General features: G+C 38.8%; 2 protein-coding genes across 2 annotated transcripts; one reads left to right on the top strand and one right to left on the bottom strand.

The window, feature by feature from the left end:
- The first annotated feature begins 2,935 nt into the window (after positions 1–2,935).
- Positions 2,936–5,502, top strand: rab42b (RAB42, member RAS oncogene family). Its single transcript, XM_039805308.1, has 3 exons — positions 2,936–3,242; positions 3,452–3,674; positions 4,449–5,502. Exons 2-3 carry the CDS (start codon positions 3,457–3,459, stop codon positions 4,897–4,899), a joined length of 669 nt encoding a protein of 222 aa, XP_039661242.1. The 5' UTR covers positions 2,936–3,242; positions 3,452–3,456; the 3' UTR covers positions 4,900–5,502.
- A 2,253-nt stretch (positions 5,503–7,755) lies between these two features.
- Positions 7,756–9,800, bottom strand: taf12 (TAF12 RNA polymerase II, TATA box binding protein (TBP)-associated factor). The gene is made up of 5 exons (XM_039806145.1): positions 9,790–9,800; positions 9,540–9,645; positions 9,146–9,260; positions 8,243–8,331; positions 7,756–8,069 (listed from the first exon to the last, which is right to left on the bottom strand). The coding sequence occupies exons 1-5, from the start codon at positions 9,798–9,800 to the stop codon at positions 8,034–8,036; spliced, it is 357 nt and encodes a 118-aa protein (XP_039662079.1). The 3' UTR covers positions 7,756–8,033.
- Positions 9,801–12,760: the final 2,960 nt, after the last annotated feature.

Here is a 12,760-nt window from a genome sequence, read left to right as displayed (position 1 = left end):
AGTTGTAATGGATTATGCACTTTGGGGTGTTATTGCTTTACGTGTTTACGCCTTAAACCTGACCTCACCACTTCTGCTTGCATGACTTTTATGTTTGAGACCTTTTAATCTGCTGACATCGACAAACACAATTTTGAACTCCATTGCCTTTTACTACCATATCTGACCCAGAACTTCCTAAAATGAATTATACTGATGCACTCATGTCATCTGACAATCCGGCCAACTCAAAGTGACCCTTGAGTCAACCGTATTAACTGAAAAAGAAAGCTTGGCATAGGAAAACATGTATTTAAACTGAAAGAAAAACCTAAAGATCTGATCTCAAAACATCAGTAGCAGCCAACTGAAGATGATAAGCATCAAGCTTCCATGTTATATTTTCTCTTGGAGTCAAATTTAGTGGCTAGTTACAGTAAATCATTGCTACCAATGCCTTTGTTTATCAGTTGGTGACCTAAATGTATGAAAGCATGCTGTATTTTTTGTATTTATTTATTTATGAAGTTCATATGCATGTGTGATGAGATATGTGTGGTCATTCTGAATAAATATATTTTTATTCCTCTTGAAAATCTGACCTTTATTCTAGTGGAGCTGAGAATCCTAGCAACTTCTGCTTTTTACCAGGGACATTCATTGATACTCACACACATATCTTAAATAGACTTAAAAGCTTTGTCTTCACTAATGGCACTATTAAAGGTGCACTATGAGTTCCTGCATGGTTTCATAAGATTTCATTTTTGTCTCAGATCATAGGCATCTCTCCTTGATCTACTAGCTGCCTGCCCCCAGAATACACTGTGAAAAAGCCCGGTCTCGGGAGACAACGCAGGGGTCGTAAACGTCAAACACTGGTCGCAGCCTGTGCACCAAAATACAACAAATCACTCCAGCCAATCACCGACAAGATGGTTGGGGGAGAGGGTGGGGGTTAGTGACAGTTAGTCATGACCATTACGGAAACATGAGGGGAGTAGCGAGCTTATAGCCTGGTTGACACCAGACCCTTCTCAGTTGTAACTGAGAGAGGGTCTGGGCAAGCTTCAGTCACAGCCCATTTCCAAAGGGCGTCACCAACAGGCACTGCTCAAATGCCTCTGGGCGCAATTGGGTAGTCCTTCAACCAATCAGACCAACGATCCAGGTGACTTAGCAGCGACATCAACGGGTTGCTGCGCTTTGGTGGCCGTCATCGTGTAAAGCAGTTGTGATTGGTGCCTCAATTTGGAAAATTGGAAATGGGCTTGAATCAAGCCCCAGGAAGAGCGCCATGTCTTAAAGCCACCATGGGCTTAGCGGATAAGGGTGGAATTGCACCCTCTGGCGCAGAAAGACTTTTCCCACAGACTTTACGTGGCGAAAGAAACTTTATATTTCGGCGGATAATTTTTTTTGGGGTACATCAATTTACCAGCCCGAACACTTAAATGTCACATTTTAGCATTTACTAGTAGCCGATTCCAGAGTTGTTGAACTAGGCATGATGAACACACATAATGGACACGAGCAGACTGCGCTGCACATGCTCATATGACTGTTCTCCTGTGGTCCTGTAGCTGTAATAATGGATAATAAGGTTGTAATTCACCATGTGTTCTATTAATACATCCACGGTATGCTCATCCTGTAACGTGGATGAGAGATGAAGCCCTGGATGTTATTAAGAGAAGCTCTGTTCACAAAACTAAAGGCTAACCTTAGTAGCTAGTGCTAGCTAGCGACCTTTATATAGATCTATATAAAGGACGCTAGTGCTAGCTAGTAGCATGACATAATTACATCTCCTTGGGGGTCTAAATACATCATTTGTTTATTTAAATAAGCATGTGAACGATCAGGAACGACGAAAACACAATGTTTAACGTTAGTGTATATTTTACACAAGGAAACGGCGAGTTCATGAGTTCGCCAAGAGAAGAGAGAGAAGCTCATGAACAAGCATGTTGCTACCGGTTGCTACGACAACACAAACAAACTGTTGCTAGTGCGCATGTCCATCGTGACGTCACGGGCCAGTCAACGCGGAAGATCCGAGCTCCATGATTGCTTTATGCGCCTTTGAGCACACTCATTGGAATGAACGGGGCTTCCCGCCGAACGCTGTATCCAGTTCTCTTAATTAACACATCCATGGCTTGAATGGCTCTTGGCCAGACTGACTTGCAGAGCAACTCTCAAATTTGCCGGAAGTTCGTCAGGGTTTTCCCAGGCTAGCGAGCTTGCTCTGTGTTGTTTGAAATTTACTTGGAATGTCAACAGAAGTAACCATGCAGGAGCTCATAGTGCACCTTTTAAACCACTGGTGTATTTATTTATATACAAAACTAAAAGTCTAGCAGCCCCTAGAGGCTGTCCTATTCATTACAACCCACAATATAAAAAAAAACAGCAGCTGAGGTTTTTAACAGAACCAAAACACAATTACTCTTAGTTGCTATGATTTAATTGCCTAGTGACAATCGTGTAAAAAGCTCAGTCCATTTTTTTTGGTTTATATTCAGAAAACACGTGTTATATTAATTACACCTGTATTCAATACTAACATAGTCATAATGACTAAATTAAAGTAGGTAGACATGTAGTTATTTCTAAAAATAACTTTAAACCTCAACAAAGCTATTGTAGCAAATATAATTGCATGTCCTAGTGTTTCCACAGGGGATGTAAAGCTGTATTGTTAAGAACTTCCCTTTTTAGGCTGCAATGTTCACTCTATGGAAAAGACTATAACGTGATAAGAATTGTTTTCAAATTGTGTTGGCAAAGTTACTGTCTATGACTGTTAATGATGACATGTAGAGCTGGTGACTGCAGGAAACTACAAGGTTTGCCTTGATATGGTGTTAAATGCCACTAATCCCTTCTCACATCTGCCCCCCCCCCTTTTTCCCACTCCACATCTTTTTTTTTTTCCACATTCTACAGCATACTCATGCACATGCTTACAGTAGCAGTTAAGATCAGCAACTCAGATGAGAACTGCAGCTCTACTGGGATCTACTTTATGGGACAGATTTTCTCCAAATACCTGCTTTTGAAGAGGCTTTGATGAACCACCATGGGAATGAGACTTGTGTTGCAACCATCAACTGCATAGGAGTGTGGGATGATCAACACAGACTGCTCTACTGATTGAGAGATTAATAAGGAGTGGCTGCTGTGGTTGTTTCTCAACATTTGGAGCGTCAAGGGACCGACTGGTGGGAAGCTGATGTGGAGTTGCTAGTTTATTACAGGTTTCATCTTTTTTTCTCTTTCTCCAGCCCCTATAAGTACCAGCTAGGCTATTTAATATATTCCTCCTCAAGCATTCCTAATCTTACTTACAACCTCTTTTATAATTCCTAAAGTGTATATCTTTTTTTCCTTCTCTTTCCCACAACTTCTATACACCTCTGTATCCCCACAAGCTGTATTCACTGTCATCACTCTTTTCCACTACCAGCAACAATGGACCTGACTTTGTGGCAGTACCAGTTCAGGTTCATCATGCTGGGGGACTCCACAGTGGGCAAGTCCTCCTTGCTGAAGCGCTACACCGAAGACTTGTTCCTGGAGTCCATCAACCAGACAGTGGGTGTAGACTTCTATGTTCACTTCCTGGAGGTGGAACCGGGGGTCCGTGTCAAGTTGCAGTTCTGGGACACTGCTGGACAGGAGAGGTTCAGGTGAGGATGCGCCAGGCCTTGTAGCGCTATTGCTCTTTGTATAAGACGGTATGAATTTTCAAAAAATGACTCGTGTTCATGCAAATATACTATCCAAATAAACTACCGCTGGTTACCCATTGACACTGGAGCTGTTCATCAGTGTTTGCATTAAGCTATGACTGTGTATCCACCCTGTCGCCCTCACAAGATCAGTGTGCAATGTGTACACAGATGCAGTAATGCAGTGGAAAAGGCATTATTCTTAATGCTTAGCATATTTAATGAAAAAAAAACAGTAGTAGTAACATGTTTCCTTTTGTCTCTAAATATATCAGTTCTCCAGTTGAAAGAAGCGTAGCAAATTGCAAACTGTGCCTGTTAACCTATCTCTGCATGGTATCTGTAGCCCGCTAATCCCATGTGAGTCAGCTAAAAACTAAGCCAAATCCGGTTTGTTTACATAAAGAATTAGTGAAGTAGTAAGTTTTTACCAGCTGGCTGCTGGGAGGACTGTTTGACAAGCCTGTCCTTTGGTTAAATCATTTACTCATGGGAGAACTGCATACCTCTGTCAGTTTCATGATTAGGGGGAGAAAAACACAATGGTTATCAATTTCTCTTACAGAGAAACAGACTCTGTCAATCTGCTTATCTCAAACTCAACTCAAACAGTGCACAGAATCCACTGATTATTTGCTCACTGGAACAGGAAATAGGTTTTCATGTGTTGAAATTCAAACCACCTCACTCTTTCTTTGTTTCTCCCACGTGTCTCTCCTCTTCTTTCCGCAGGTCAGTGACCCGTTCTTATTACCGCAACTCCGTCGGAGGCCTGCTGGTGTTTGACATGACCAACCAAGACTCTTTTGACCATATTAAGGAGTGGCATGCTGAAGTGTGCGATCGAGTTCAGCCGCATACAGTTCTGTTCGTTCTGGTAGGCCAAAAGAGTGACCGAGATGCTGAGGGGGAGAGGGTGGTGAGTCGGGAAGAGGCTGAGAAACTGGCCAGGCAGCTAGGGGTGCCCTATGTGGAGGCCTCTGCTAGGACAGGTGAGGGCGTGAGGGACGTCTTTGAGCTGCTGACTCGGCGGGTCTACCAGGGTCTGTTGAGTGGAGAGGTAGAGCTGCTGGAGGGCTGGGATGGAGTGAAGTGCGCAGCACCACATGCACTGCAGTTGCAGAGAGCCAACCTGGCACAGCCCAGCACAGCCTCCAAGAACAACAAGAAGTGTTGTGCTTAAAACTGTGGACTGGTGGCGGTCAGCCATTTGCACTCATGTTACCGTAGAACCTGAACCGGCCCCCCAGGAAGTTGGATTTGTAGTGGATGTTTAGCGTAATAACGTGACCGTCATGAAACCCACTGATTTGAAATGCCTTTTTTGCACCTACTGTATTTTGTGAAGAGACAGTCTTAAGCATTTAGTAATGTCAGAGACTGATGTGGGAAAAAACAGCAGCTGATGTTTTAACAGAACCAAAACACAATTAATCTTAGTTGCTACGATTTAATTGCCTAGTGACAATCGTGTAAAAAGCTCAATCAATTTAGGAGTTGTTTTTTTTGTTTTGTTTTTGTTTATATTCAGAAAACACCGGTTATATTAATTACACCTGTATTCAATACTAAAATAGTCACAATGACTAGATTAAAGTAGGTAGACATGTAGTTATTTCTAAAAAATAACGTTAAACCTCAACAAAGCTATTGTAGCAAATATAATTGCATGTCCTAGTGTTTTCCCAGGGGATGTAAAGCTGTATTGTTAACAACTTCCCTTTTTAGGCTGCAATGTTCACTCTATGGAAAAGACTATAACGTGATAAGAATTGTTTTCAAATTGTGTTGGCAAAGTTACTGTCTATGACTGTTAATGATGACATGTAGAGCTGGTGACTGCAGGAAACTACAAGGTTTGCCTTGATATGGTGTTAAATGCAACTAATCCCCCCCCCCCCCCCCCCCCCTCCCCGACCTCTTTCCTCCCACATCTGGCCCTCCCATGAGAAAACATTTTGTGACTTTGTTGACATTCCTGAAATGGATTAAGTTTTAACTTTAGAAAGAGATTTGTTTAACTGATATTTTTATTCCAGACTGAAAAACCTTTTAAACCTAAAAACTATCGGATGGATTGCCATGATATTTAGCACAGACATCCATGGTCCCCAGAGAATAATTTCCTTCTGACTTTGGTGATCCCCTGCCTGTCCATCTAGCACCACCAACTGGTTATTTTTGGTTTTTAGGGAAATGTCTTCACAACTATATGTTCAACGTCCCTTTAATCTAGCGCCATCATCAGGTTTAAAATTATAATTTGCTCAATACTTTTTGTACGTGGTTATTGAAAACTAATGACTTGGCCATCTGACACAGGCTAAACTAAGATGGTGAACATGGTCATTTTAACAATATATTTTATTTGATGGTGCCTTTCAGGGACATCCAAGGCCACCTTACAGTAGTTAAAAACATGCTCATACAAATATAGCCGCGAGACATGGCAAGGACATATCACAACGGAACAAGAGCCATATATGACACCAATATGAATGTTAGTATTTTCACTGTGAGGACGTAGCTCAAAGTGTGCCTTTGTCACAAAGCTGCTAGTGTAGCTGTAAGCTTGTTAAATTGCTAAATCCATAGCTTTTTCTATTTATAGGACTCTTAAAACGTGACACAGAGGTCCATGCTCCTTTAGGTAAGATTCTAGGCCCACAGCTCATTAGACTAACATGGACTGATGAGGCCATTGCTTGCCTCAGTTCAGAAGGGCAGGAGTTGTAATGACATATTGAGCCAAAGCCATTGGTGCAGGATGAGGCTGCATGGTTGGGATACGATCACAGCTTCTCTCATATTGATTTTTGGACCTCAAGACCTGTACATTGAGAAAATTGTCGCCAACCACTGGATCCTGATGCCTCAAGGGGCCTATGATATAACTGAGCGGTCGCAAGTTTATCAAGATAGATTTGTACTTTGGTTACAATGTTATAATTCTTTTCTTTTTCTCTTTTTGCTTGGGAAATAATTGGCATTATCATCTCTCAGACCTGCTTTTCCTCAAAACCTGCACATAAATCTGCAATTTCTGCCGATGATTTTTGCCGATGATTGGCAGCAATCGGGTGCCCCGGTGGAGATTAGAAACATCCCCCTGACTGTGAATGCATGCTTTGGTCCTGAATAGTTGGCTGGGAAAGGCTTTTTTGCATCACCAATAATTGCACAGCACCATGCTTAAAGTGAGTGATTGTTTTTTTAGGGGCTGTTTTTGAAATGAATTAAATGAAACCACTCTAGGGAGCGCTTTTGGATATTGTTCTTATGAAATATTGTGAGGTTTCCATGGCAATTACTGTCCATCTGGCTGATAAACAGCCTCCTGGGTTTCTGCAACCAAACAATTGAGACAATTGACAATTGATTTAGCTTCTAAAAGACACCCAGATTAAAGATGATCACTGATGAGCTAAAATGTCTGTATACAGGTTATTGTCCATTGGTTCTCTGCAGATATTGAACAAGTGAACTGATTTTACATTGGCTACAAGGTAAAAGCCTGTTCCTTAACTCAAATATAACCATTTCCCGTGTATGCAGAACCCATGGCTTTTTCTAAATTCAGTCTGGCAAAAGATGCCATACTCAAACTTTTTTACTCAAACAGATCAGTCATTTATTAATTTTTTAATCTGACATTGTGAAATGTCAACATCTAGGCTCCACTTTGTCTGAAATAGACAAAAGTAAAAAATAAAATTTTACAAGGACTGTTGAAATAAATGTTAATGTAATAAAACCTACAATCAGTAACAATACAAAACATCAAACATCTAACTGAGGCAAATTTGTAGCCACCATTTGTAGTAGGAATTTGGTATTCTATACCCTCTTAAAAAAAAAAACACTAATCAACAGTATTGTGTGAGTAGAGTGGGTGAACAGGGGAGCTATAATCCACTACATACTCAACAGTTATGATTAACCATTATATGCAAGATAACACCAAACATTTTTAACATTCCGAACAAAATGCTCTAGAGTATCAAAAGGCAATCCTGATGCAGCAGTGGTCATCGAAAAGAAGTATTCCAGTAAATGTTTATTGACAAAAATGCAATGAATAGAGTTCTGCCAGGCTTAGCTTAATGGCAACAAAACAAAATCATTAGACAAGAATTACATTGTGTGATGGTGCTGGCAAAACACTCAAACGTTAGGGAGACATAACAATGAAACTATCTAATGGAAAAAAAAATCCCACCCAAACCATCTCTTTCTTCCTTATTAGTCAAAACAATCCCAACTGAAAAAGAAAAGACATTACACGGAGTGGGTACAACACATCAGTGTACAGTCTTGCTACTTTTTGGTTGTCTTGCGGATCAGCGCCATTCTCTGAAATGAAAACAAATGAAACCGGTTAGGCCCACTGTATGTTGCATTGCAATATAAAACTAAATAGTGACAAATACAAGATTAGTCAACATTTGTCTTGTTTGTCTACATGTTGTACAATTACAATGAATATTCTAATATGCTCAACAGAAACAAAGCCTTCTATTGCTCACCTGTTTGTGAGCCTCTGTGGTGCAAGCCTTCTTGAACGGCCGGATCTCATCTGAGCCATAACCAGGAATCCACATGTTCCACTGGCGCTCTGAGGAAAGCAATGCACAATGTCAGCAGGACTCAGGCTGTAATGCAGTACTCCTTTAAATTATAACAAGTAAATGTGCTATCAGGGCCTTAACTTCATTGCAAGTAACTCCGTCTATCAGCATAGTGTCCTACTCACAAGATCTAACTTCCATCTCATTTCCAAAAATTGTTAGTTATCAGGGCTATAAATCAAATAATTCCAACTTCGGCAACTGCCTTGATTATCCTTACACTGTGACATTCTGTGTGTACTTTAAACTGAACACAGTAAAGCAGAGTTGCCAATTTTCCTACCAGTGGTTTGGTTGCCATGTTACCCCAAAACTGTCTATGAAGCTCTTGCATTTTCTGACTGAATGTTTGCAGTCACTCAAGGAGATGAGCACAAATTACTTTCACTCAGGGGTAAAACACATTTTTTGGCTTAACATTTTCAAAGATCTTTTTTTTGTATTTTCTCTACTGCACATGGATCCATGAAGGCTTCCCATTAAGATGCCATTTGTCGTTTCTTTGTAAAATTCAAAAACATTAAATCTGCTCCCTATCACAGATGTAAGTAACTTTCATATTTGAACATGATTGTCATTATGGTTCAAACTAATAAGATAACACCTTGGGTTAAGAAATGAATGATTCACACATCAAATTGACATAATGTCCAAAACCATTTCTGGAAGCAATTACCCCCCCCAGTAATTACAGGCCGTCCATCATATCATGTATTCCTGAGATACATTTTTTTGTGACCTATAGAGACACCCTCTACCCACCCATGTGGAAATATTCAGCGTTATAACCTGTAAACTTACCAAGATGTAATTGAACATCCTTCACCTCCAAGGTGTTGGATTTACGATGGCGAGCCAGTTGACAGGCCGCTGTCACTACACTCTCTATGAAGTCATCTGCAATTTGTAGCAGCATCTGAAAAGAGACAGGCATTTTGAAAACCATCAATCGTGCTCAGTAAAGGAAAGCAACGTTCCACAGCGGCTGGACCAATCCCTTAGATTTCAGCTCACACCATTTTTCATGCAGCCAGGCTTTAAATAGAATAAGATTTCCAAATGATGGATGTGGCAGTAGGTTAGAGAAGCTGGAGAGCAACAACAACCTGCGAGATGCAAGTGGTATAATTTCACACCAAAAAGTCCACTGCAGAACAGAGTTAATTTAAAATGGCAATTAAAACCACTGACAGACCTCCTCGACATCCTCATCCAGCTGCTCATTCGGATCGATCTCTCTCACCAGATCCTGCAGCTTCTTCTTACTGAGCACCTGGAGAGAAAGCAGATGTATCCGTTCACTCAGTTACAAAAGAGTACAGGTGTGCCCATGTTGTGTCCTCTCTATTAGTAGTCTAATAATAAAAATAACCTTTCATACAAAAAAATGCAGCACAACGTGCTTTACAAATGCAAAATAATCTGAATCTAAATGCAAAAATGACATGGCACCCATGAGGGGTTTTTTTTGCATTTAAACTCAAGACCCACTAAATAGGTTATGGGGCTGAAACATAACACTGACCATGTGTAAAAATTAAAATCTTTATGCCAAATATAATACAGTTCCCAACAACAACAACTTTAATTTGTCACTTTTAATTGTTTGCAGGTGGAATGAATAAGGCAGATTTAACAGTGGGACTGTCTCCCACTTTAGGTAGCTCTTGCATTGAGGAGAATTAGTACTTATTACCAAATAATTAATTGTGAATGTCATAAAGACTGTAATTAGCAAACTTTTTGTCTGGTAGGAAACTGCACAACCTGGGCTACGGTATCAAACTTTTACAAAATATCAACATGCACATCACGCATATGTAACTGTTCAAGTAATTCCTTTTTAACCGCACAACTTTAAAGCCCGTATTTGCAAGGTAATTGTTACGGATTCTAATCTACGCAGATATCTATCTATCTATACAATATATATACATATATATATATATATATATATACATACATATATATATATACATATATATATATATATATATATACATACATAGTAAAGTATATATATATATATATATATATATATATATATATATATATATATATATATATGTATATATATATATATATATATATATATATATATATGTATATATGTGTATATATAATATATATATATATATATATATATATATGTATATATATATATATGTATATATATATATATATGTGTATGTATATATATATATATATATATATATATACAGACATATATATATGTATATATATATATATATATATACATATACATATACATATATAATATGTATATATATATATATATATATATATATATATATATATATATATATATATATATATATATATACATACACAGTGTTATCCAGACAGCAAGTCAATGGTGGAAATGTATAAGATGGATGCATCTTGAATAGCTTTTTTTTTTAGTGAATGAAAAGCAGTGGAAAGAGACTTCTGGAGTGGAGCAGTTCATGCTGGTAGCCACAGGGAGGGGTGGCAAGGAATGGTATTTGGGGGACAGCAGCATAAACAGTACGTGCAGATATATGTAAGGAGTCAAGGTGAGTGGAGAAGGAGTCAAGATGTTACGGAAGGACCCTTCGTATATTGTGAGGAGAGTGGAGTAAGTAATGTAATGTAAGCAAGTCAAGTCACCCGTAGCAAGAATGGTTATTAAACATACTAACCCAGCATAAAAAATCCGGCGAAATGATAATGTATGAACTTGAACGGTAATTATAAAGCTCATTAACGTAGACGTTACAAGACACAGCAACTAAACCGTTAACAACGTACAGAATAACACACACATTCAGCAAAAGAAACAACATTCGTTAAATAATGCAGAACAAAAAGTATTAAAAAAGCTTGACAAATAAATAAAGGATAATACACGACAAGTGTAAGAAAATGAAACAAAGAATCCCTGTTTGTGTGACACACCACACACTCACACATACAACAAACACTACAGACCATAATGAAGTATCATAAAGATTTAGACTTAGTATTTTTTTTATTTTTTTTTTTTTTTTTTTTTTTTTTTCTCAGAATTTTTTTAGAGCCACTAAGCCGTCCCACAATGAGTTGTTTTTTTTGTAGTATGGAGGGGGCAAGATGGAGGGTGGGGTGTGGCCTTGACAAATTCTGTTTTCAGTTTGAAAGGAAATGGAAAGTTTTTTTTTTTCATGGGAGAAGCCATATTTTGGCCGGCAAAGAAGACAGAGCAGGAAAACTGCTCGCGTTAAATATACCCACTCCCCTTTACACATAGGTACAGTAGGGTAATGGAAGGATAATATGTAAAATGGTCAATGGAACGAAATAAATTACTGAATCATGAACATAAGCAATGGGACATGCAGCATGAAACACATAGTAAAGTAAAGTAGAAAACTTCAAACCATTTTGCGATTGGAATTTTTATTAATGTGGTTTATTCTTCCAAATAAAATCATAGGAAGTCGTTGAAATCATTAGCAGTGATGGTCATTTACATACTTAAAGTTAAGGTTACATAAATAGATAATAGGCCTACAGTAAAGACAGAGGGGGAGAGACCCTCAATAGCCTAAATGGTTACATACAGCTACATTTTTTATTGTTAGAAAAAGATTTGCTCTATTTTTTAATGATTTTTGAAACATTATTTATTAGGATTCTAATTTTATCAAATATGCAGCAATACACATGCCTTCATCTAGCCCTAACTGAAAGTAGAAACAGTAACATGTCCCTCCGTTAGCCTAAAGATGACTCTGTAAGCACTTTAAGTCTGCGTGCAGCAAACGATCTCTGACACTTTTTGAGAGATTTAATCTCTTTCGATTCCGTGTCCTGTGCAATTCCAGTTAACAGCTAATCAATCAAAGGTCAAAACAAATGAAGCGTAAAATGTTTGCTTGTTCGGCATAACATATCACAACGGGAAATTGCGAGGCTCTGCGGTAATAGCCTACATGTCAAGACTTCTTTCAACTCCTGTTGAATTTCATCAGAAAAAAACCCCTCAATAACAAGCTCAGTTAACCTGATAGGCCCGAATCACCTCAGCGACTAATGACGCACTGGGAGTGAATTTGATTATCGAAGCAGCAGCTCCTTCATTTGCAGTTCACATAAACAATATTTCAGGCGTGAATTCTCCTCAGAAGGGAGTCATAAGAGACGGAGACATTATAATAAGGCTTATTGAGCAATTTATTTTTGGCAATACAATGATTTGGATGGTTAGTTTTTTTTGTGCTTTCAGAATGTCAGACTACTGAGCCTATATACGTCTTGAAAACACAAGCCACACCTACACCTAGTTATAAATACTGAGTACTGATACTTTCATTTCAGATTAGACGCTACAAAGGAAAGTGCGCACCATTTTTCCTAACACCGAAAAGGTCTTTTTCACAGTCATGAAAGTCC

Source organism: Perca fluviatilis, chromosome 7, assembly GCF_010015445.1.
Source record: "Perca fluviatilis chromosome 7, GENO_Pfluv_1.0, whole genome shotgun sequence".
In the NCBI taxonomy this organism is placed as follows: domain Eukaryota; kingdom Metazoa; phylum Chordata; class Actinopteri; order Perciformes; family Percidae; genus Perca; species Perca fluviatilis.
The sequence above is the reverse complement of the archived record's forward strand: the minus strand, read 5'-3'. Positions and strand labels throughout refer to the sequence as shown.

Coding starts and splice junctions, on each gene's coding strand:
- rab42b (XM_039805308.1), top strand. CDS start 3,457: ATGGACCTGACTTTGTGGCAGTACCAGTTCAGGTTCATCATGCTGGGG. Junction 3,675..4,448: donor GCTGGACAGGAGAGGTTCAG/GTGAGGATGCGC, acceptor TTCTTTCCGCAG/GTCAGTGACCCGTTCTTATT.
- taf12 (XM_039806145.1), bottom strand. Junction 9,261..9,539: donor TGGATGAGGATGTCGAGGAG/GTCTGTCAGTGG, acceptor GTCTCTTTTCAG/ATGCTGCTACAAATTGCAGA. Junction 8,332..9,145: donor GGATGTTCAATTACATCTTG/GTAAGTTTACAG, acceptor TGCTTTCCTCAG/AGCGCCAGTGGAACATGTGG.